This window comes from Vulpes lagopus, chromosome 3 (assembly GCF_018345385.1).
Source record: "Vulpes lagopus strain Blue_001 chromosome 3, ASM1834538v1, whole genome shotgun sequence".
Classification (NCBI taxonomy): Eukaryota; Metazoa; Chordata; class Mammalia; order Carnivora; family Canidae; genus Vulpes; species Vulpes lagopus.
In genome coordinates, this window is record NC_054826.1 from 27,883,008 (window position 1) to 27,909,183 (window position 26,176).

The 26,176-nt window shown below is 38.2% G+C and overlaps 3 protein-coding genes across 4 annotated transcripts in view; 2 read left to right on the forward strand and 1 right to left on the reverse strand.

Moving 5' to 3' along the window:
- LOC121487666 (sperm-associated acrosin inhibitor-like) overlaps window positions 1-26,176 on the reverse strand; it is a 126,290-nt gene that overhangs the window by 63,473 nt on the left and 36,641 nt on the right. For both annotated transcript variants that reach the window (XM_041749615.1, XM_041749616.1), the window contains exon 2: window positions 4,538-4,665. The gene's annotated coding sequence lies outside the window, so the exon portion shown is untranslated. The remainder of the gene's footprint in view (window positions 1-4,537; window positions 4,666-26,176) is intronic.
- SPINK7 (serine peptidase inhibitor Kazal type 7) lies at window positions 5,073-8,485 on the forward strand. The gene is made up of 4 exons (XM_041749619.1): window positions 5,073-5,166; window positions 6,048-6,073; window positions 6,817-6,941; window positions 8,299-8,485. Exons 1-4 carry the CDS (start codon window positions 5,106-5,108, stop codon window positions 8,342-8,344), a joined length of 258 nt encoding a protein of 85 aa, XP_041605553.1. The 5' UTR covers window positions 5,073-5,105; the 3' UTR covers window positions 8,345-8,485.
- On the forward strand, window positions 18,629-25,207 carry SPINK9 (serine peptidase inhibitor Kazal type 9). The gene is made up of 4 exons (XM_041749618.1): window positions 18,629-19,517; window positions 20,431-20,459; window positions 22,668-22,795; window positions 24,816-25,207. Exons 1-4 carry the CDS (start codon window positions 19,463-19,465, stop codon window positions 24,859-24,861), a joined length of 258 nt encoding a protein of 85 aa, XP_041605552.1. The 5' UTR covers window positions 18,629-19,462; the 3' UTR covers window positions 24,862-25,207.

Here is a 26,176-nt window from a genome sequence, read left to right on the forward strand (position 1 = left end):
ATTTAATAGAGCCTTTAATAAAATAAAGTGCATTGTAGATCCTCCCAAAAGAAATAGTGTTCCCTTCAGTGCAGAGCGCAATAGACATGATTTTACCAATAGGAGCTAGAGGCTGTTGTGTGAGATCACATAGAAAAATGAACCAACAGGAAAAAGAGTTGTTACCATTCATTTACATCATTTTGTCCCACAATTGAAACTATTTGGCCCCAATAATTCAAAGAAAATTAAATAAAATGAAAGCATCAGATCCCTGGATGTGCTAACTCCTTGTTCCCACAAAAATCAAGGAACAAGGTTCTGCCAGACACAAGATCAAGATGCAAATATCCAGATCTCTAGGTCATTGGGCCCCAGTGCACATAAGGGCATGAACATCAGTGAGGTCTACATTGAACAAGAAGGAGGAGGAGGAAGAGGAGAAAGAGAAGGATGAAGGAAGAGGAGGAAAAGAAGGAGGAGGAAGAGGTGAGGGAGAAGGAAAAGAAGAAGAAGAAAAAGAAAAAGAGGATGTGAAGGAGTGAGACAGGGAAGGGAGAGGAGGACAAACAAAAGGCAAGAGCTAGTCCACCCAAATCCAGACCATCGATTTTTATATTATCACAAGAAGACCTTGAGGATGTTGAATAGAGAGTGTGATGGGTGCCCAAAGTGAAGGAATCCAGAGGCTTGGGGATGGGCTGATGCAGCAATTAGGAGGAAAATACAGAATTAAATAGTAGAGTTCCCATTTCTTCTCACCCATCTCCAATCCCCAGCCTTATTTATCAGTTGTACATATTAGTGTTTCAAGGAAGGCTTTTTAACTTGAAATCCTGAGCACCAATCTAGGTCAATCTCTCTACATGTGAGAGAAGCAGGAAGCACAATGTAGAGAAGGGACTGTCACAGCATTACACCTTAGATAGATGAAGGTGGAGGAAGGAAGACTTGTCCCCTGACTCTAGATCATCCTCTCTCCCCATGGGACCCTCCTTCTTTCCAGATGATCCTCACACATGAAAAGGCTACACAGTTTGATCCAGTGCTCAGCTCCTCCTGCCTGCTCATTTAAAACATCATCTATCCTTCTTGGCTGCTCTGACTCCACCAGTTTTACTCCTATTATTCCAATTTCCAATGTGTCTCCAAATCTACCTCTTAGATTTAGATGTAAAGGCAGTACATCAGAGTTATTAAAAATCCTTGGCTTTTAACCTTAAATGAGCCATCCTTCTAAGTCACTGTTGCCACCACTGAATAACAGGATAAATAACCACCCAATGTCATAAGATTGTTTTAAATCTTAAAGGAGAATGCGCACACCAAATGTAGCACAGTTCCAGCACATAGTATGTGCATAACATATGTTTAATTTTTTTGTTGTACTTTTCCCTCCTTACAGTCATTATTCTATACCTGATCACTGCCCAGGCATGGCGCTGGCTTCCTCATTTCCCTCCAGCCAACTGATTGAGAACCTCTTTATTCAGGTCCTGCATCGATTTAATTCTACCACCATTTCTAACCTTCTGATGGGTCACCTTTCTCTCCCTGTGGCACCTTGAATCCTTAATACTCTCAAATTTTTCTCTTCTTTGATTTTTATGTTTTCCCAAGTTAGTTCTCGTCTGCCTTCCCTAGAATGGAGCCATGGTCATAGTTTGACAAGGCTTCAAGCATCCCCTCCTCCCTTGCAAGAAGGCTAGGAAGAATAAAGACACATCCCCCGCCTGGACGGATGTCTTTTTGTCTTCTCCAGCTTCACCTTTCAACTCCAAAGGATCCTCCCTCTATAATTCATGGATCATTGTGCAACCTAAACATTTCTTCTCCACGTAAACATTTCTTCTCCCCAACTAAGCAACCCACACCTGATCATTTGACCTCAATTTTCCTCACCTTTTTAAATCCAAAGAACTTTATTTCCAACAATCTTTTATCTGCTTTATATCTAGATACACCCTGAGATTATCTCAGCCCCACCCCTGAGAAATTAATCTGACATTTTGCTTACTAGCCATAGCCTTCATAAACAATTGTTCATATTCCCCACACCTAATACTACTACCAAGATCACACGTATCCTGAACTTTGACCTCTAAACCTTTAACTACTCACACCTTGAGTAGACTACAAGTATGTTCTTGAACACTTGACTCTTTTCTGAGCCTACAGCCATCTTTATGGTTCGCCTCCAGTCTCTGATGAACACACTTCCTATCCAGAAAGTCACTCTTTTTTTTTCATTTCTTACTCAATGTCATAATATATTTTGGGAGAAATATTCAGCATGGTACTGATTGAGCCTGCAAAAATCTAATACTAATTTGGGCTAGTGGCCATTAATTTTTATAACCATTGTTAACTATTTGACATTCTCACATTGATATCTATACCAAACCTCTCTATTCTTCTCCAGATTCCAGACCAACCCAATTTTTCTACTGTAAAAGGCAACCCGAAAACTTAACAGCCAGGGCCAACCTTACAATGGTGATTGTGCAACTTTAAGTATACATGTTAAGCTCTGGATGTTTTAATTTCCTCATCTGTAACAGAAATAATATTTACCTGCCAGAGTGGCTTTGAGTATTGAATGAGAGTATATATACATATAATCTCGTGTGTGTGTGTGTGTGTGTGTGTGTGTGTGTGTATCAGAGTGCCAAGATCATAATTAGAGCTTCATACATGGTAGCTAGAATATGGAATGTGATCTTCGGAACAATTTACAGTTTTTTTTCAGTTACAGTTCTCTCTACTGACTGTAATTAGCCATCCTCCACCATGTATGTCAAATTCTTTCTTGTTCTGTTTTGTTGTAAGACAGTTTCAGTCTATCCTAGACCTTGCTAAAGCCTTAGCTTCTTTCATTTCCCTCCTCTCTTTGACTGTCAAATGTCTGAAAAAATTATAATGCTATTCTCTACCTCATCCTAATCTCCCTTTGAACCCATTCCCATTCCTCTTTGCTAAATACATTTTCTAACTGCAACAAAGACACCTCTTCTTGAAACATAATGGCTTTTTCTCAGAATTAATTGTCTTCAAACTATCATAGCAAACAATAAAACTTATAATGAAGTGTCTTTATTATGGCATTCACTTCTTTTCTTTCCCATAACCAAACTCCACATAGTCTCCCCCATTAATTAGTATCATGATCTTGTGAAGATTACTTAAATCCTCTGAGTCTCAACTTACTCACTGGTAAAATTAGGGTAATAAAATTCCTTCCTCAATGAGTTGTCCTGAAGATCACATTCCATAATCCAGCTACCATACATGAAGCTCTAATTATGATCTTGGCACTCTGATACACACACACATACACACACACACAAGAAAAAATATATATAACCTCATTCAATACTCAAAGTCATTCTGGGAGGTGAATATTATTTCTATTTTACAGATGAGGAAATTAAAACATCCAGAGGTTAATCTGTATATTTAAAGTCTCACAGTTAACAATTAGTAAAAGCAAGACTCCTAAAAAGACCTTCTGGACTAATTACCCATATTAACTACTACATTATATTCCTTTCCAAACAGATGTAAAAGTCAAAATTTTAGGGAGCCATACAATGTCATTTATTACTGGTTTATTATCTTTGCAGATGCTGTGTTTCAGAATGCACTGAAATAAACCCATCAAGCAAAGGACTGGTGGAACAGAGTCTACCACCCTCCTTCAGGTTTTTATACATATGCTCTCAAGCCCAACAGGGAAAACACAGCTATTTAGACAATTGTATTTGGACAATCCAATTTACAATCTCATGTCAGCAACCCATAGCAGAGACCTTTGACTGATCATTAATAATAATTACAATAACAATTACATGCACCGCATTTTTTAGAACAGATTTTCATGTATATGACTCCAGTTCAGTAAATTCTATTGGGGTTATCAGCAGGCCTCACTTGACAGGGCATGAAACCAAGGCTCTAGGGTGGTCTTTGTATTGTTTGCCAACTGTTTTCCAGTTCTCTCCCTTCTCATCTTCAAGGGATAAAATAAGATCACACTGTAACCTCGATGATTTAGCCAGGTCACTTGGTGGTGAGGGAAAGTGACAGCAGTGTCACTTCTTTTTTTTTTCTAAAGATTTTATGTATGTATTCGTGAGAGATACACAGAGAGAAGCAGAGACATAGGCAGAGGGAGAAGCAGGCTCCCCGTGAGGAGCCTGATGCAGGACTCGATCCCAGGACCCTGGGATCACGACCTGAGCCAAAGGCAGATGCTCAACCACTGAGCTACCCAGGTGCCCCTGTAGTGTCACTTCTGAGGGGAATAAATAATTGCTGAAAATGGAAATCCTCAAGAACACATCTTCACTTCACCTTGACAATGAATGACATACAAAACTACTCGACTCACTTGGGATCCATTGAAGGCAATATGACACCACCTGCTGACAACTGTCTGTGGATAGCTTGAGTTCAAGGTAAACATATATTAAGATACAGAAATTCTGAGGTTGTATGTTAGCAGAGAATAATCAGGTCTTTCTGACTGATACAGGCTCATGGCACATAAATGACTTACCCAAGGTCACACGGCCACAAAATGTCAATGTCCTCCTCTAAGCCTCATCAGCGCTGAGATCACTGTTCCTCCCACCAGGTCTCAGCTTGCTTCATAGTTCATTGCTTCAAAAATAAACAGTATTTCCCCTGGAGGCAGAATATAAACCTAAGTGTGATCTGTCTAATCTGAGTCTAATATTCTTTATTTGGTGAAAAATGTTTGATGTTTTTACTTATTTCATAACTAGACCAAGCAGCCTATACTTAATTTCTTCCACTATATGAAGTTGAAAATTCTAAATAACAGTCCCCTCCCTCTGGTGCAGGCAGAAAAATACTTCTCACCTCAAATAATCAATTTGTCGTTCAGAAAATAAGTAGCAATTAAGTGACAAGAACCTCAACACCACCCAGGGTGTGACATTGTGTTTTGAGAGCTTTTCAGAGCCAACACTGACTCTGAATGACCTCACAGGAAAGGTGGAGAAACCAAGCAGTGGCATATAAACATGACCCCTTTCCTAGGATATGGTTCACAAAGCTGGTGTGACAGCCCTGAGAGCCTCTGTATCACAGCCATCTCCACCATGAAGGTCACTGGGGGGCTTCTTCTGCTCTGCGCAGCAACTCATTTCTTCAGCAGTTCAGGTGAGTTAAAGGCAGAGAGTGCCCTGTGTGGCCATTGAACTTGTCTTCCCAAATAACCCTTTCTAAGCATTGGAGGGAAATGTCTGATCATGTGGATTTAAAGTGTACTGGCTTATAATACAAACAGTCCTGGCCTGGGACGGGAGATTCTTTTTTTTTTTTTTTTTCTGAAAAGGAAGGGAGATTCTTATGTGCCAACAGGTGTTGGGGAGTTTGGATCCAGTGTCTTCCCTTTCAAGGATTTTTATTTTCATCCATGGAGCCATAAGAAAATAAAAGAACTGATGTCTTCATAAGTCTACCATTTCATAAGGACACTGGAAGCGGCTGGTGTTATTAGATACTATCCCTCAGTGCAATGACACAGAAAACCGTGGATGTCTCTCCAAATCAATTCAGGAGAATCAAAATGAAACACAATTCTCCAAAGCCCAGGAGTCAACAATTAGACTTTTATATGGTGAAAATGGTTTCAATAAATTAATATTGTAACACCTTAACTTTGCGTTACATTTTTTATATCAATTCAGAGGGGGAAATATCAAAGATGGCGGCACTTCAGGCTCTTAGGAGGGGTGACTGCAATACTTTTTATTGCTATCTGACTTTGAATCATTATCAAAGACACAAGCTCCAGAAAATGTCCCGTAGTCAATAAAGGGAGGAAACTGCAGTTAATTCTCCTGCCTGAATAAAAGGCTTACATTATTGGCCATTTGGCTTCTTCGTCAAACAGAGTTTTATATAAGAACAGAGTGTGTGCTAAGATTCATCACTAGAGCAAATACAGAGTCTTAATCTATAGGCCCAAATTTATTTAGCCGATGAGACTTCGAGACCTTGCTTTATTTTTAATATTTCTATCCATAACTCTCTTTCAGAAGCTGCTAGTCTGCCTTTAACCACAGTGAGTATATTGAATTACATTTTAATTTCAATTCCTATTGACTGGCATTTAGTCAACAAATGCTTTTGAAATTTACATGCAGAATTAATTCAGTGTGTTTGGGGAGGGGGTTAAGAGGGAGACAGACACAGATGAAAAATTCTCCTCTGCTTTCCAGAAGGCAGCTGAAGAAACATGACATACATACAAGTATGTATAGAGTAATCATAGAGTTAAAAAAAAAATCCCAAGTTAAAGGAGAGAGAGACGACTTCCAGCTGAGAGGTTGGCAAAGTCTTCATGGAAAGGACAACATGTGAGAGGCAGAACAGAGTTACCTTGGTTAATTGCACAGGCTCTAGATTCCAATCCCTGCCCCATCACTGACTAGCTTTTACATTATGCATGTTCTCTGTTTTTAAGCCTTAATTACCACCATCTATAAGTAGGCGTAATGGTAGGACCTATCCTATTCCGTTGTTATGAAGGTTAAACAAAGAAAATTCACATATAATTTAAGCTTAATGCCTAGCATGGAAACGCTCAGGAATTAACAGAATGTGCTAGTAGTAACAGAAGTGTGGACAGCAGTACTAGTATTTAGCATGGCAATAATATTATTAATAGTAGAAATAGGCACAGCAGCCTCAGAATAACTGATCTGGGACTCCTAGGATGGTATTTTGCTTCCTGCCCAGCAGAGACCAGTGTAGCCTATCTTGGGAGCCAGGAGACCCTAGGACATTCTCTTGTGCCTGTTGCAGGTGGACTGCAGTATTTACAAGAAGTACCCAGTGGTGGCCATCCCCTGCCCCATCACATACCTGCCTGTTTGTGGTTCTGACTACATTACCTATGGGAATGAATGTCACCTGTGCATTGAGAACTTGTGAGTACCTCATAGAAAAAAAAAAAGTTGCGGCCAGTGTCCTCCACTTCAAAACTCTCTTCTTTCTATGAGCCCATTTCACTTCCCATGAGCTGTGCTTATTCCCACCCAGAAGCAGCTGGTAGAGAGAGAAAACTGTCTCACAGTCAGGCTAGGTTTTCCTGCTCTACCAGCTTTAACTAGTTCCATCCATCACCCAACTGCCAATTTCTATCTCAATTGAGGGAATTCAGTAAGACCAGGAGCCCAGAAGTTCAAGAGAGGCAGGTCAGGAGTCACCAAAGGGGTAAAGGAGATCATTTGAGGGTGATCTCCAACCCCATTCAGCTTTTGGCTATTTTAGGTAGTGGAACAGTGTCTTGTTAGAAGAAAAGATCTCGAACCCCATACTAAATAATCACTGCAAACCACTGTCCTAGATGATTTCTAAGAGACTTGCAGACATACTGCTTGATTTTTAGACAAACTGCGGCTATAGAGACTTTATCCTTCTCACATTCCTACTGGCTCTAAATAACTGTAGCCTAATGGCAGAAGGAGGGAAGAAGACTATTACAAAAATTTTTCTCTTGTATAAAAAAGGGGTTTGCAGCTGTTAGTGCTTGGACCTGGGTCCTATGAGCATGTTTTGCTTAGGTATTTTTGTTTGGCCTGTGCATTATTTTTGAAGGCACTATAACTGGGTAGCCGTCACTTCTTTAATGAAGAACAAGTACCTTAGCATTTATTACCCTACACCAAGTCCACTTTGTTCATTGTTAAGTCTCCTTTAGACCACTGGATTTTGGCTACCCATCTCCAATCCTGTATTTTTCATCTCTGTGATTATCTAAACAAGTTAGAATATCAGTTTACACCCTAAGCTCAGGAAGATATGTCTGCATCTTTATTTCTATTCAGGAATAGGAAAAATTCACAGAAGGGAAGATTCTCTAACAGGCACACACATTGGGCCCTCAGCCTAGAAGCTAGCTTGTGTTCAAGGACACTGCAGGGGACATGTGGTGGCAGTTCTCACTAATGCAAGATCCAGCTTCATCACAGGCCTTGCTGGCCAGGAAAGGCCACTTTAGCTTCCCTTGTCAGAAGTCTTCCTCCTTTGTTACTCTAAGATATTGGTTAATGGTCCCAGGTTCTGACATCAATGGAGGCAGTAGGTAGGGTGGAAGTATCACTGGACTAGGGACACTCTGCTTCTATCTCTGTCAGAAACTGCCTGTAGCAGGGATATTCCTTTTCAGGGATTCAGTTTCTTTATCTATAACATTAAATTCTGTTTCATGGTAGTTCCTTTTGGCTTTGAGATTATATAACATTTCCTCTTGTTTAATGAATCTTGGTATATGTTTTCTTATAGGAAAAGTAATGGAAAAGTCCAGTTTCTTCATGAAGGAAGCTGTTAACTTCTCCACAGACATGGGTACTGCAGTGATAATCTTCACTGTCATCTTCATCATCCCTGGGCTCTGATTGCCTTTTCCCTCATCCTGGCCAGTGCTCTGGGGTAGGAGTGGAGACAGATCCAGAGGCATCTTTGTTGAGTGACGAAAGTTGACATGGTCTTCCTCAAACTCATGCCTTATTGACTTCCTGGGTTCTTTTTGTACTTCAATAAAAAAAAAAACTCCCTGGAGAATTTATCTTTACTTCTACTTGTATTTGTTTCTTAGATTAGGATGTAATATCTCAGTTTAAAAATAAAACTGAGGAACATATAAATATTCTTTAGGAGAAAATTTTGTATGAAGACTGTCAAGTGACTTCCAAGAGACACAGGGACACACACACACACAAACACATATGTAAACACACACACACATGTGCGTGCACACACACACACACACACACACACACCAATGAATGCCTTACCCTCTCCTGGAGTCTTTACTTTCCTTAATTAGTACCTGCCACTGGGAACTAGTCTATGGACCAGGCTGGTCTTTATATTAGTTTCTCTTCCAAAGTTCCTTAGAGGGGCACCATTATAAGTCAACCCTGGAGAACAGATTCTCCTCCCCATTCCATGAGCATTCCATAATTTACTTTTCTTGTCTCTCACCTTGCTAACCTGCTGTAACCTTAACAGAACACCTCTGGCACTGACTACTATATTGCTTGACTTCTTCTCTAACGCTTGCCTTCCATACATATAAAATGTAGGCACCACTATGTATGAAGACAACATTGACAGTATTGGGAAATTGTACATTTTTTGTTTTAAATACAGAGATCTATAACTCATTCTTATTGATGAATTTGGAGTTCCTTCTGTAGAGGGTACATATGTGACCACAACACTTTGAGGAAGTCTTTAGTGATAGGCATAGCTCACAAGAAATTAGTGACTCAGATTGGGCCTTGGTGTACTTTCATGGTCCTCATTTTCTCCTCCCCACGTTCATTTCTTCCCTCACTTGCCCCAGAACTATTCTTGGCCTCTCTCACCTTTTCTTTATATCAAATAAATAAATAAATCTTAAAAAAAAAAAGAAGAGAGATGCAATCCATAGTTTTGGTAACTCCATAAAAGTGGTATAAAAAGGCTTATAGGGGATCCCTGGGTGGCTCAGCAGTTGAGCACCTGCCTTTGGCTTGGGGCGTGATCCTGGAGTCCCGGGATCACATCCCACATCGGGCTCTCTGCGTGGAGCCTGCTTCTCCCTCTGCCTGTGTCTCTGCCTCTCTCTCTCTCTCTCTCTCTCTCTCTCTCTGTCCCTCATGAATAAATAAATGAAATCTTTAAAAATAAATAAATAAATACTAAAAAGGCTTATAAACAGTTGGTTCATGCCTGCATTTATATTCTTCTGTTATAGTGTTATATAATCACATAAATACAGACTCTGTCCCCATGATCAGGACACACCTAACATGGTCAGGATGATTGGGATAAAATATGGGTCTGAATCAGAGTTAAATTCAAAGTCAAGTTCAAAGTCAAGGTCACACCAGATCATGGCCAAGTCAACTATGGAAACTATGCAGAAGACAAGGATAGAAAAGTATGTTAGACAAACAGAGCTGCTGAAATAAAAGTAGCAGATAGGGAGAAGTTGTGATCTGGAGAGTGAAGGGCCTGGAATAGGTGGTCAAATGGTTTTGCTGGCTTAGCCCTCTTTAGTTGCTTGCCACCTTCAGTGGCTCTTACTTTCCAGTTCCAAGCTCCCACCCCTACCAGTGTGATCCTCTCCTGAGCTGCTAGTACCTGCTCGTATGTGTGAAGCATCCCGTTGCCTGAGTTGTACACAACTCCACAGGTTTCTCTGTCTGCTGTGCTCTTCTCATCATGCCAATTTCTCCCACCTTCTTAGATCTTCAGCTTCTCTTTTCTTTTCTTGGTCTTGATCTGTCCCTGCGCCTGACACTGTTTGCCCTGTCTTAAACACCTGCATTTTCCCAGTGCTCCTCACTAATCTTTCTTACATGTCTTCAGTTTTTTCTACCTTCTTAGGAGCCTGATTTTCATATTGCTCCACTTACCTAACCCCTTTCTCCTCTGCTGCTTTCAAACCGTTGGCGACCTCAGTTTTCCTCATTCTTCCTCTGACCTCACTCACATCTCAGCTGAACTGAATCCTCAGAAGCTCATTCCTTTGTACACAAAAGTCTCTTTCTTCTAGTAGTTGGATTGTGATAAAGACCACATCATGGGCATACTCCTACACTGTGAGCTTATCTTCACCCCAGTATATAGTAGAGATGGAAATATCTCCAACAATCTCTGCCAGCTGTGCATGAAGGTCAGGGAGAGATATCAATGGAAATATTATATAAAATGTGGGCAAAATACAAATCTATATAAGAATTCCTGATCTTCATGGATGAAAGAGAGCCAGTCAACAGCCTCATTTTATGGATGGAGACTCTGAACTCCAAAAATTAGAAATGCCTCCTTGCTTATACAGAAGATGAGGACAAGAACTCAGACTTGCTACTCTCAATCCAGGGTCCAAACAGTATTTCCAGAATTTCATCCATCATATCTCAATACCCCTGGGAATCAAACTCCTTCTACTCTGAAATTACCCAGTATAAAACATCTGTAAAAAACTTATAGTTCACAAAAGATTCTAATATTCCCTAACTCATTTCATCCTCGCACAGTACCCATCATAACATAGACATAATCAGCCTAGCTTCTTGGGTGAGATAAAAGAAAGAAACAATGGGCAGAACTGCAGAACCATAAATGGTGCATGGTTCTACTGGCTCCAGGTCTAGCTAGTGTTAGTTCTATATACTACACTGCATAGACATTGAGGAAACATCTGGTCTTAGGTCTTCAGTCTATATTGTATCCAAGCGGATGCTAGCTGTTGATGACACTGCCCCTTTTCTTCCAATATTTACCAAAACTCACTACCTAAAAGAAGATTTCCAGTATTTCTGAAATGGAAGTCAAGAGTTGGCCTACAACTGATACATCTCAGAATCCTCTTAATGTTTACAAGTGATGTTTAAAAATAGTTATTGCTCTTCAAATTTTGGAATCAACCCATGGTTGAACTGTAAAAGAATGAATTATGGCATACAGAGAAGAATGTGCATATTTTAAGTGTCTGAAACATAAAAATAAAAATAGAAGTGACAAATCTTTAGAGAGAAAAACTGACTGAGGGAAGGATATGGAGGCAAGTAAGTTACTTGTAGGATTGTGAGACGCTGCGTAAGGAAAAGAATAATAGAAAATGACTAAGATATATTATTTAAAGTATATATTATTATGTAAAGATAATATGCATAATTTTTAAAAGTCACAATATATTCATTAAAAATTGGGAAGAACTAAAAGTGAGAAGGTAATGTAAATTAACAATTTTCCTTCATAGATGGCAGTCAATAAATAAGAAATTTCTTAAGATATCAAGAAATAGAGGTATAAGTATACTATTAAGGATTGTACTGGTAACAACCTTAGAATAGAAATGGTTAAAAAATTTTTTAAATGGTTAAAATTAGCTCCCACTGAAGTGATATTGGCAATAAAGACTTTTGGTTTTCATCATAAGCTTTTAACGTCAATGGGATTAATATATATATATATATATATTTCTTACTATGGCATATGCATTAATTTCTTTTCTTTTCCTTTTTCCCTGCCAGGAAAAGTAAATCTTTGCCACAGAGAAGCTGTTAAATCCCCATAAATATAAATGTAAAGTAGATTTATTTTTAAATTTTTACCTCTCTAAGTTTAGGCCCTGGAGAAAAAAAAATTATTCAGTTTTATTAACGTCTCTATGTACTCATCAGCACTTAAATCACTGATATCTTTGACATAATCATCATTATTATAAAACTCCACCAAGTAGCTCAGGAGAATACAACAAAACTTGGAACAGGAGACTTGTATGCTTATGCCAATTCCAATATCACCAGGTGTGTGGCAGTGGATTAGTCATTTATGTGTGTAGTATCTCTTTCCTTACCAACAAAATCAAGAGAATAATAAACCCTAATTTAACCTGTATATTATGAGAGTCAGATGACATGCATGCGAACATGCTTTGTAAACTGTAAAATCCTATGGAAATGAAATGGTTGATTATGATCTGTATGTGCATCCTTTTCCAACATTTACCCAGGCCTGAACACATATATCACATCCTTGGAAATATGTTTGGCATGCTGAAGTAAAGGCCCATGATTAGTAAATGTTGTGGGGTTTGGTCTTGGTTTGAGGAATGGGAACATTTCAGTTTCTTAGAAACTGATACTAAAAAGTGAAAAGACAAATGTACAATATGAACATATTAAGGTTACATGAATTTATGTATACAGTTCGCCCCATTTGAACATGGCCTCAATACTGTGAGTAAAACTGTGATGAAGAATGAGATATTCAAATAATCTCAAGGGATGTCATCACAAAATATTTACTAATTTTGGAAGGAGAAAGAGTAACCGTAGAGTGGAGAAACTTTGCAGATACTAACCTGCACAAGTGATCAAAGTTAGCATCGTTAGTGATGGGGCAAATCAACAGCATGGGTACTATCTCAAAGTATACAATGCGAAGAATATAGAGTAACTTCTGTATTTTCCTGCCCAAAAAGCACAACCTGAATATAGACACTAGGAAACATCAAATTCAAATTTAGAAACATTCTCTAAAATAACTTGTCTACAACTTTCAAAATCAAAAACAAATCTTTTAAATATTCTACACTGGAAGAGATTAAAGAACATGATGATGCATGATCCTGAATGGATCTTTTATTATTGTTGTTGTTGTTGTTTGTTAAGAAATAGTTCACATACCATAAAATTAATGTTTTTATTTTTTTATTTTTGAAATTGAAGTATAAGTCACATGCAGCATTATATTAGTTACAAAAATTCTTGTTTTTAAAATGTATAATTCTAGTCTTTCCAGCCCCTGGCAACCATGAATCTAATTTTTGTCTATGAACTTGATATTCTGGACATCATACATAAATAGTGTTGTGCCCAAGATTGCGAATCCGAGAAACCACCAAGGAGCTGACACCAATCAAGTACACGACGGTTTATTAGCAAGCTCAAGCTTGGGTCCAAGTATACCCGACACAGCGGAGCAGGGACTTGGACCCCGAGGTTAAGAGGCATAGCAGTTTTATAGGAGCCAGTGGCCAATGAGATTGTAACACAAACAGAACGTTGCATGGTCATGTCGGTCCACACACAGGTGGCCAATTGAATTACAGTTTACCCTATAGTGACCGTTTGAACTAGCCTATCACACTCTGGTCAGAATTGGTGTGCAGGTTTGGCGGGCAAAAGGCGAGGTTTACATTCTTATGAGCTGGTTTCCAGTAAGGGTGTGCTCAGCGGCTTGACTTGGGTGGGGTGTGCCTTAAGCAATAAGCAGGTCATGTGGAGGGTTATCCATGAGATTGCGGGTGTAGGACAAAATGGAGTTAGTCCTGCTCTGCGTGTCCAGGGGTAGGGGATTTTTGTTAAATTCCTTGGGTCCCACAATAGAATCATACAATATGAACCTTTTGTGTCTGACTTCCTCCATTAGCATAATGTTTTCAAGGTTAATCCATGCTGTAGCATGTGTCAGTAGTTCATTCTTTTTTTGTAGCTGAATAATATTCCATTCTATGGCTATACTATGTTCAGTCATTTATGAACTAATAGATACTTGGATTGTTTCCAATTTTGGACCATTATAAATAAAGCTGCCATAACCATTCACATACAAGTTTTTTGTTTGTTCATTTTTTTGTTTTGTTTTATTTTTTTGTCTTCAATGCTCTTGGGTAAATTACCTAGAAATAGAATTGCTAGGCCATAGCGTAACTCTACATTTAACTTTTTGAGGACCTACTAAACTGTTCTCAAAGCAGCTGCTGTGACATTTTTCTATTCCCATGAGCAATGTATGAGGATTCCAATTTCTCCACATCCTTGACAACATCTTTTTTTTTTTTTTTTTAGTAATCCTAATGGATATGAAATGGTACTCATTTTGGCTTTGATTTGCCAAAATAACTCTAATAACTGATAACTAATGATGATGAGCATATTTTAGTGTCTTTATTGGACATTTGTATATCTTCTTTGGAAAAATGCTTATTCAAATCCATTGCTCATTTTTTAACTAGATTATTTATCTTATTATTGTTGAGCTGCATTTATTCTGTTTAGCTTTATATATTCTGAATATACTAGTCCTTTACCAGATCTATGATTTACAAATATTTTCTCTCATCCTGTTGGCTGTCCTATTAAATGCAAAATTTGGATTTTGGTAAAATTCAATTTATCTATTTTTCCCTTTTGCTTATTATATTCTTAGTGTCATATCTAAGAGGCCACTGCCCATTCAAAGGTCACAAAGATTTATGCCTATGTTTTCTTCTAAGACTTCTATAGTTATAACTCTTACATTTAAGTCTTTGATTCATTTTGAGCTAATTTCTGCTACAATTTTTTACACAATATGAGGTGAAGGTCCAACCTCAATTGTCACAGCACCAATTCTTGAAGACTATTCTTTCATCAATAAATTGTTCTGGCAATTTGCCTTTGTCAAAAATCAAGTGCCATAAATGTAAATTTGTTTTTGTATTTTCAATTCTGTTATACACTATCTTGACTACCATAATTTTGTGGTAAATTTGAAATTTGGAAAGAGTGAGTTCTCTAGCTTTCTTCACTTTCAAGATTGTTTTGGCTGTTCTGAGTAACTTGTTTTTCCACATGAATTTTAGGATGGATTTATCCATCTTTCCAAAAACAGCAGCTAAGACTTTCATAGGGACTACTGCTGTCATAACAATATTAAACCTCATTGGATTGGATTCTGTTATAAAGGCATTATTGACACAAATGGCAAAATTTGAATGGAGTCTTGAGGTGAAGAGTACATGAGAAGTTCTTTTTTAAAAAAGATTTATTTATTCATGAGACACACAGAGAGAGGCAGAGACACAGGCAGAGGGAGAAACAGGTTCCTGCAGGGAGCCCAATGTGAGACTCAATCCTGGGACTGGAATCATGCCCTGAGCCCAAGGCAGATGCTCAACCACTGAGCCACCCAGGTATCCCAAGAAACTCTAGACTTGCAACAATTATTTCAAAATATAAAATTAAAGTTAACAAATTCATTCCTAATTGTTATGCAAAGCAGGTGCTAGTAACTGCTCCTCCAAGGAAGCAAAGTAAAAGATAGAACTGCTCCTCCAAGGAAGCAAAGTAAAAGCGCTGAAGTGACTTAAGAATGGTTAATAGCAAGACAATATGAGAAGGATATGCTACACAGACGGAGTTCTTAGGTAAATTCTCCAATAAACCATAAGGTTCTCCTCACTTCCCCTACCCCCCAATACACACTGAAAATAGTTCAGAATTCCTTAGGAAAAAAAAAAAAACCCTCAATTCATGGTGACATTTTAAGCTGCTGCATTCTCCTTTCCTTGCCCTCCTCTCCACCTCCTCCCCCTCCTCCTCCTCCTCCTTCTTTTTATCAGTATAACTCAGGACTGCTTAAAAGGTCTTGCTTATTAGGAAGAAAGGACTGCCATTGTATGGAAAGACATTTCTGAAGAGCTCAAGTGACTTTGTGTCAAAGTTTTCCTGATTTCTTGTGTATGGTGAAAGAGAGCGGTCTAATTTCATTCTTCTGCATGTGGATGTCCAATTTTCCCAGCACCATTTATTGAAGAGACTGTCTTTCTTCCAGTGGATAGTCTTTCCTCCTTTATCAAATATTAGTTGACCATAAAGTTCAGGGTCTACTTCTGGGTTCTCTATTCTGTTCCATTGATCTATGTGTCTGTTTTTGTGCCAGTACCACACTGTCTTGATGACCACAGCTTTGTAGTACAACCTGAAATCTGGCATTCTGATGCCCCCAGCTATGGTTTTCTTTTTTAAAATTCCCCTGGCTATTCGGGGTCTTTTCTGATTCCACACAAATCTTAAAATAATTTGTTCTAACTCTCTGAAGAAAGTCCATGGTATTTTGATAGGGATTGCATTAAACGTGTAAATTGCCCTGGGTAACATTGACATTTTCACAATATTAATTCTGCCAATCCATGAGCATGGAATATTTTTCCATCTCTTTGTGTCTTCCTCAATTTCTTTCAGAAGTGTTCTATAGTTTTTAGGGTATAGATCCTTTACCTCTTTGGTTAGGTTTATTCCTAGGTATCGTATGCTTTTGCGTGCAATTGTAAATGGGATTGACTCCTTAATTTCTCTTTCTTCAGTCTCATTGTTAGTGTATAGAAATGCCATTGATTTCTGGGCATTGATTTTGTATCCTGCCACGCTGCCAAATTGCTGTATGCGTTCTAGCAATCTTGGGGTGGAGGCTTTTGGGTTTTCTATGTAGAGTATCATGTTATCTGCGAAGAGGGAGAGTTTGACTTCTTCTTTGCCAATTTGAATGCCTTTAATGTCTTTTTGCTGTCTGATTGCTGAGGCTAGGACTTCCAGTATTATGTTGAATAGCAGTGGTGAGAGTGGACATCCCTGTCTTGTTCCTGATCTTAGGGGAAAGGCTCCCAGTGCTTCCCCATTGAGAATGATATTTGCCCTATGACCCAGCAATTGCACTGTTGGGGATTTACCCCAAAGATTCAGATGCAATGAAACGCCGGGACACCTGCACCCCGATGTTTATAGCAGCAATGTCCACAATAGCCAAACTGTGGAAGGAGCCTTGCTGTCCATCGAAAGATGAATGGATAAAGAAGATGTGGTTTATGTATACAATGGAATATTACTCAGCCATTAGAAACAACAAATACCCACCATTTGCTTCAACGTGGATGGAACTGGAAGGTATTATGCTGAGTGAAGTAAGTCAATCGGAGAAGGACAAACATTGTATGTTCTCATTCATTTGGGGAATATAAATAATAGTGAAAGGGAATATAAGGGAAGGGAGAAGAAATGTGTGGGAAATATCAGAAAGGGAGACAGAACATAAAGACTCCTAACTCTGGGAAACAAACTAGGGGTGATGGAAGGGGAGGAGGGCGGGGGGTGAGGGTGAATGGGTGACAGGGACTGAGGGGGGCACTTGACAGGATGAGCACTGGGTGTTATTCTGTATGTTGGCTAATTGAACACCAATAAAAAATAAATTTATTATTAAAAAAATAAAAAAAAAAGTTTTCCTGATTCCTAGATCTTGCAACATTTCCCCTCCAGGGGTGATCACTTAACCCATGCATGCACATCAATGGCTCCTAAACTCTACCCAGTCTTCCTTAGAAGCAGAAGAGATCTTAGCAATCGTAGCCTCCCCCAGCCCAGCCCTTTGACACCCTCCAGAGAGTCACCTTTATATTAGTCCTCCTCTAATCTTGTAACCAAAATCTTGAGATTTGGTTCTTCTTGGGCTTTAATTCAGAATACTGCTTTATTCCCTGAACTAGAGAATCTCCTGTCACGGCTCTGGAACTCTATGTGAATTTATTCCTTCCAGATTATCCTCTTTTACTTCTCTTCTCTCTTCTGCATTCACACTCTCATAACAAACCAAGCTGAGGCTCTGATCCAGACTCTCCAGGTACAAGCTCTCCTTCAAGAGATGATGCCTGACCACCAGACCAGCATAGGTTTCAGATGTCTTTATCTTTTTGAAGGGAAACAATTTTGAGTTTCAGCCTCTCACACTCTGGCACTACTTCCACTAGTGGTTTATAGTGTCTTCCACCTCCGTTTATCAAAACTGCAAGAGGTACTTACAAGGTCTTCTCATAGAGTCACTGTATTTGAAAATTGGCATATTCCAAAATAAGTATCCTTGTAGCCTTTATCAAGGATTTCAAATTAAAAATGGTTGGATAAAGCACAATTAAACTTCTTTAAACCATGGCCAAATGGTTGGTAAGCTTGTCCTTTAAGGATAATTCTATTAGCATATCACTGGTCTCTTATATAACTATGTAACACTAATTGTATTAGCGTAAGATATCACTGGTCTCTGTATGTAACTATGTAACTAACCAGGGCAATGTCATTTCATTCTTGAATAATCATTTGTGGGACTAGAGAATCATGGCTAAAACTTTAGGGACAGTCCAGCCACTGCAGTCACTAAATCCAATGCTGGCTAAGATGGTCATATAGCATTTCATTATTGCCCTTGAGGAGTCCCTTTGCCCAAGGGCCTTTGATAAACAAGCTTCCATGAGAGATCTAGTGGGTAAATGAGGTGTGACTGCTCAGCAGTTCTACCCACTATAGCATCTCCTCAAATTTAGATTCTTCGGAAAATTATCCCCCAGCTAAAGAGCACCAACCATTGCTTGTTTCTGCTGAATCAAGAGTTGGGTTTTGGGGCACCTGGGTGGCTCAGCCGGTTAAGTATCGACTCTAGATTTTGGCTCAGGTAATGAGGTTGGGATTGCGGGATTGAGCCCTGTGATGGATTCTATGCTAGCTGTGGAGCCTGCTTGAGACTCTCTCTCTCCCTCCCCCTCTGCCCCTCCCCTCCCCCCAAAGACTTGAGTACTGATACATTTTCTCTGTGCCCAGTCTGAGGTCTTATCTGGCAACATTTCCTATTTGGTGCCAGACAAAAGAGGAGAAACTGCGAAAATATCCAAACTTAGAAAGCTGCCATGCTGATGAATGTTCCCAAAAGTAGTACAACAAAGAATATGTAGTAAACTCAGTAAAATTACTTAAATTCTTTGCCTATTCACTTTCTCATCTTTATAACAAGGAAAAAGGTAATAATTCTCCAACAGATTTGTTATGAAGATCCAATGCTGGAGCAGATGTGAAAGCACTCAAACTCTCAAGTATGTAAAGAAATAAGGAAATAACAACATCTTTATTGGGTTCTATCATCTATTAAAATCAGCAACTATCTGATTTCACAATAAAAGAATTCCCGTACTAGCAATTGTTTCTAACCTCTTCCCATGATTCTGTTACTGGAAATAGCTATTTCACAATCAAGATAGGAGCTCTTGACAATATATAAAGCAGGACCCAAGTGGGCAGAGCAGACACCAGAAAGTCATTTGCTTTGCCACCATCTGACTGCCCTTGACCACTTCAGCAGCATGAAAGCGACAGCCTTTGCCCTGCTCTTGACTCTGGCACTTACAACCATCTTCAGTGAGTATCTCCCTCTGCCCTGATACCAAAAGCTCATGTCACCTTCTGCTCACAGAATCCTGGGATATACACAGCACATAGATAATAGGGAAAACTTTGGCAAATGCATTTTTTTTGTCCCTACCAATATATCACTAACTGATATCATCTTTGGGCCTGAGTAGACCTAAATGATAAGCTAAGGCCAAATTCTTCTTTTTTTAAGATTTTATTTATTTATTCATAAGAGACACACAGAGAGAGGTAGAGACATAGGCAGAGGGAGAAGCAGGCTTCCTAAGGGATGCCTGATATGGGACTCGATCCCAGGACCCTGGGACCACGATCTGAGCCAAAGGCAAAGGCTTAACCATTGAGCCACCCAGGTGCCCAAGGCCAAATTTTTATCCATATAAACACTTTGTATAACTTCTTTGGTAAGCATACATCCAGATTATGCTTTGATTTGATATCACCATTTCTGGGGACCTCATTTCTTTATAAAACCATACCATCTATTGTTTGGCAGCATGAACTCTTATTATTTTTCCATTGAGTTGAAATCTGCCTTCTAGAAATTTTCAATGCCCTAGAATTTTCAACTTTCAGTTTTCAACATAATAGCAGACATTCTCTAAATATAAAACCACTTTTTTTTCAATATTTCCTAAGTTCTGTTACGAGGTAGGAAAGAACAAAACTCCTCATTATTATAGTAGCTTCTCTATACGTTTGGCTATGTTCTAATCCCATTCAAAAAAGGGGGAAAAAACCTATGTTGAGCGTCAACCTTTGATATTATATTGATACACAGTTCTGAAGAGAGTCTTATATTTTTGACAGGCTGAGAGCTGAAACATAAATAAAAGATCTTTTTTTAAACAAGATTAAGTTCTTCTAGAGTTTAATTTGGTTTCTCGTCTTTTTCTTACAGATGTAGACTGTACCTCACGCCCTAAACAGGTCAGTACATTCATCTTGATATGAAAGTCCTACTCCTATGTAATTTTAAAGCTAGTATCAACAAGGAAATATTTGTTACTATACAATAAATTGCTACATGTTTGAAGATTCTTTTAAGTATCAAAACTGATTTTATTTTTAAAAATCTATTAAGAGATCTTTCTGAAATGGACATAGTAGAACAAAGTTGGTTAGATACCTAGTATCTGAGTTATAAAGTCCTGGGTTTGAATTCCAGCTCCTGGATCATGTGGCCATGGGCAACAATACTTGTTTCATAAGCTTATTGTGAGGATTAAAACCACAGTGTTTGAAGAGAGATGAGCACAGTACCTGGTACCTAGTAAAGCCCAATAAGGACAAGTCATGATTCTTATAGTTGTTAAATGAGACACATATATCTTTGTTCTTTATCTTAGAGAATGAAGATTTTAATTTAACCTTTCCTTTATGATTCATATTAAGTAATAACTATTGTTGAGAAAATCTAGGTGTGGTAGTAAGAACTTTAAACCAGAAATCAAAGCAATTGGGACTCTAGTTAAAGCTCAATGGCTTTACAGCTGTGTGACTCTGGGGCCTAGGCAGCTCCTTTCACTTCTTTGGAACTTTTGTTTTACCTATTAAAGAGAATAATAGGGTTAAGAGTGTGTAAATTTTGGAGTCAGAGAGTCCTGAGTCCAAGCCATCCTTCATGATTTAGCAGCTGCTTGAGAATTTAAAAGGTTAATGAATATGAAGCTTTGGTAGTTTCCTGGTCACACTATGCACATGACATAAGTCCTGGTGTTGGGGTTTGAGCAGGCATGGAGAAGTGAAATCATGCTGGTGTATACTCATCATTCCCATTCTTCACTAGACTCCACTAGCCTCTGAGGTACTTCTGCCATTTTATCATGGTTACCAATCTTTGTATTGCCAGCCATCACCTCAGCCCTAAAACTTGGAAGGTACATGGCATAGGATACCCAAAAGAATGAATGGATTAATTAATGAAACATAGCTAAAGGGGAAGATTAATTTAACTTGAAGTTTGAGAATATTTCAAGCTATCCAGGTGGAGATATTCAACAATTAGTACAGTATCATATGTGGAACTCTGAGTTGGAACACCTGTAAATGTAGAGTCTTCTGTGTAGAGCTAGAGTTTGTGTAGTCCTGAAAATAGAGCCAAGGGGTAAAAATAATAGCTAGGATTTTTTCATGAAAGTGCTAAGCATTTTACACATATCTTCTCGATTATATATTTTTTAGTCTTACAATATAGTTATTATCACCCTGCCTTTGCAGGTAAAGAAAAAGAGGCTTAGAAAATTAAAATGATTGTGCCAGAGTCATATAGTCAGAATTTGAATTCTGATGTGTTTGATTTTGACTGTTCATGCTCTTCAATTTGCTTATAGATGAAAACCCCAGAAAACTCTATCTTGGTGATTGCATACTTGCTCCTACAGGGGGCTTTACACTTTGGCTTTGCTCCTGGCTTTTACAACAGTGATTCTCAAATACAATAATAAAATACATGTGTCTGTCTATGTGCTGGTGAAGTGTATAACAAGTTATTTGTTACTAATAACTTAATGATTAATTAAAATCACTAATCATTAATTGCTAATGATGTGCTAGTTCTTGAAAACTATAGTAGGTATCTCTATAATACATCTCACACTTATATTCAGATAGAACTTTTTTTTAAAGATTTTATTTATTTATGAGAGAGAGAGAGAGAGAGAGAGAGAGAGAGAGAGAGAGAGAGAGAGAGAGAGAAGCAGGCTCCACACAGGGAGCCCGATGCGGGACTCGATCCTGGGACTCCAGGATCATGCCCTGGGTCAAAGGCAGGCGCTAAACTGCTGAGCCACCCAGGGATCCCCCAGATAGAACTTTTTAAGTGAAAGAGAGAAATAGCAGGATGTGCAGAAAACTAACCCCATGGAAATGGTTACATCTGTGAATCTACCATGTGTGTTTTAAATAAATTTTTAATTTTTAGGCAAATTATTTGGTTACAAGCTACCATAAAGAGGTTTATCACATGTAATTTTATATCTGATATAAGAAATCTCTATACTTGATATATTTCAAGGAGGTTGGATGAGGACAATTAGAATAAGAAACCAATGATTTGAGAGCCCTCTAAACTTGCTTGGGAAATCCTAAATCCTGGGAATTAAGATTTGATGGAAGGCTTTTTATATGTATTTCCAGGTTGATTGCAGTAAATTTAAAAAGTTACCACCAGGAGAAGAGAGAATTTGTTATGAAATATATGCACCAATTTGTGGATCTGATGGCAAAACTTATGAAAATGATTGCTTCTTTTGTTCTCAAGTTCAGTAAGTGTTGCTATATTTTTTTTCTATATTTAAGGTGTGATTATGTGTTATGACAAGTATACCTCAGTTAGAAGAAGTGGTTTAGGGCATAATGAATATGTGAATATGATGAGTATGTAGGCTTTGGAGTCTCTAGTGTCTTTGGATCCATCCACATTCTGGTAGAAAGAGTAAATCAAATAATCTAGAATCTCTAAGTTGGAAGGAAATTTGAGGGTCATCTAGTTCAACATCCATCTACTAAACTATTGCTTGAATTCCTTCTGCAAAAATCTCAAGTCATCCTACAGTGTGTGCTTGATTATTTCCAGGGACAAGGAACATTCCTCCTCCTAGGCATGCCAGTCTATTCATCTGTCAGAATGATCTATATCTATTGTTAAGTTTTAACAATTAAGTTTAGATATGTTAAAGCCCCCTAATTATTGGCACAAAAGGGACCATATCTAAAAATCCTAAAGAAATTGTTCTGTTTCAGAGTATCATTTCTCAACAAAATATATATTGAAGCTATAATAAAAATTAAATTTGAAAGTCAAATAGCCAAAAATAGCTTAAAAGTTACAAAGTAATCATCAGAAAGATATGTTAGTATCAGCTTGAAATATATAAGATGGTGCATGATATACTAGAATGTATAGAAACACATAGATCCTCCTAAGTATTTTCAAAACATACATGAATGAAAACAAACACCTCATACAGATGGCATATTTTTCTGTTTTTTTTAATCAAAAAACAAATTACTTTTTTAATTTATTTTTTATTTTTTTATTTTTTAAATTAGTTTGATTTTTTCTTTCAGTATTTTTTTTAAACATTTTTTTTAATGTTTATTTATTTATGATAGTCACAGAGAGAGAGAGAGAGGCAGAGACACAGGCAGAGGGAGAAGCAGGCTCCATGCACCGGGAGCCCGATGTGGGATTCGATCCCGGGTCTCCAGGATCGCGCCCTGGGCCAAAGGCAGGCGCCAAACTGCTGCGCCACCCAGGGATCCCCCAAATTACTTTTTTTAAACAAAGATTTTATTTATTAGAGAGAGAAAGCAGGAACAGGAGGGAGGGGCAGAGGGAGAGGGAGAGGGACAAGTAGCCTCCTTGCTGAGCATGGAGCCAGACACAGGCCTTCATCAAAGGACCTTGAGATCATGACATGAGCAGAAGTCAGATGCTTAACTGACTGAGCCACCCAGGCACCTCAGAAAAAAGGTGCCTCATTACTTTTATGAGAAATAAATATTTTGTGATAAATGTAAAATGTGACTTTTACAATGAAATCATTTATGTAAAAAGGTTTCTAAATGAGTCTCCTTTAAAGAAGAAATTCATTAGATATGTTTTCAGGGGGCAGCCGAGGTGGCTTAGCAGTTTAGCACCACCTTCAGCCCAGTGTGTGATCCTGGAGACTTGGGATCAAGTCCCTGCATGGAGCCTGATGCTCCCTCTGCCTGTGTCTCTGCCTCTCTCTCTCTCTCTCTCTCTGTGTGTGTGTGTGTGTGTGTCTTTCATGAACAAATAAATAAAATCTTTAAAAAAAAAAGATGTTTTCAGGGACATATACTGATTGGGATATATTGCGAGCATTATCCTTACATAACCAACACTAGTTGCTAAAATATTTCTAAATTGCAATCATTCCCTCCTTTTTTTATTAAAAAAAAGATTTTAATTCTTTATTTGAGTGAGAGAGAGAACGAGAGAGAGAGAGAGAGAGAGAGAGAGAGCATGAGTGGGAAGGAAGGGCAGAGGGAGAGAGAGAGAAGGAGAAGCAGGGAGCCTGACTTGGGGTTCAATCGCAAGACCCTGGGATCATGACCTGAGCCAAAGGCAGAGGCTTAACCAACTGAGTCACCCAGGTGCCCCAGTCACTTCTTCCTAAAAACATCAATAAGTGAACTGACTTGAGTACCTGGGTGGGGTGAGGGGAGGAGTTCATTAGTGAATGGTAATTAGTCCCGGATGCTAATAAAATGTTTATGGCTTTAGCATTTTCATTTTTTCCTTTTTTCTCTCCACAGAAAAACTGACAACAAACTTAAATTTGTACATTTTGGAAAGTGTTGAATCTATCTTGTGATTCCAGTTCACACAAAAACACACTTACTTCTCCCATATAACCTATGCTGTGTTGCCTAATCTTGTCACTAGTATGTCCTGATTTCTTTGTAGAATAAAGTAGACCTATGTGAAATAAATACATGTCTGACTCTTTTTGTTTAGGAGTTGAATCTTCCAGATTTGTTTCACTTTTGGGTGATGTCTAATGGACTACCTTAGGGCCATATCCTGGGGGGAAAAGGGGTTAACTAAGACCAGTAGTGGGAACCAGAAAATCAAAGGATTTGAATCTGATGCCTTCTTCTTGCCCAGGCTAGGAAAACACCACATGTGCATAACTTAGTTCTTGAGTATTCCTGAAACATAAACAGAAAAAAAAAATCTTCAAGTACAAGAATCAGGAAATACTATTTTGCTAGATGTTTCTTGTGTTTAAGACACTGAAAGTTATCCTAGATTGAGATAGTTCTTTATTTTCTACCAGAATACATGTTTGTAAAATGTGGCTAGTCAAAAGTGCCCAGTAAACCTGTATAAATTCCCATGAAGTAGTTGATGTCTTCCATGGAATTTTTTTTTCCCTAAAGTTTGATATCAGATCTAGAATCTGAAACTTATCTAATCTCACTATTTATTACATGTTCCCAAAAAACATATTATTATATGTTCCAAAGATCACACTGTTTATTCCAAAGAACAGAGAGTAAGCCTTGCACATCTTTGTAATCCATTTGTGCATCTCTGCAATTAACACATACCTACTAATGCCTACTTTGTGTCAGTATCTGTGATAGGCTTTGGAGGGTACAATGATAAATAGAATAGACTTGACCTTGCCCTCTTGGAGCTTATATTCTGTGGAAGAAATTGCCATACTTAGTATAGTACCTTGCATAGAACTGATGTTATGCAAATATGTTTATTAACATTGAATCAAAATTAAGCAACATTTCAATTAAAGAAACAAATTATGCATGCATCTAACATGAAAATCTAAGAGAGATTCTCTGCAAAGAGGAAGAAAGAGAAAATTGAGTCAAGTCCTTTTGAGCTGTGTGTTCTTGTCTCACAAATCCATTAGAGATTCAGACACCAAGACTGACCATCAAAATAACCTTTGCTAATTTCCAAAGAATTCAAGTACAATGATATTCTTTGTGGTGATTTATTTTCTTTTGTCTTCTCTTTCACTTTTTGTTGTTGCTGTTGTTTCCTGAATGATCTAAGACCATCACTAGGATTACTTAAAAGCATTATTCAAAGAAACAGAAAATATTGACTTAAACTTCATTTGCCTTTTCACCGAATATTAAATATCCAC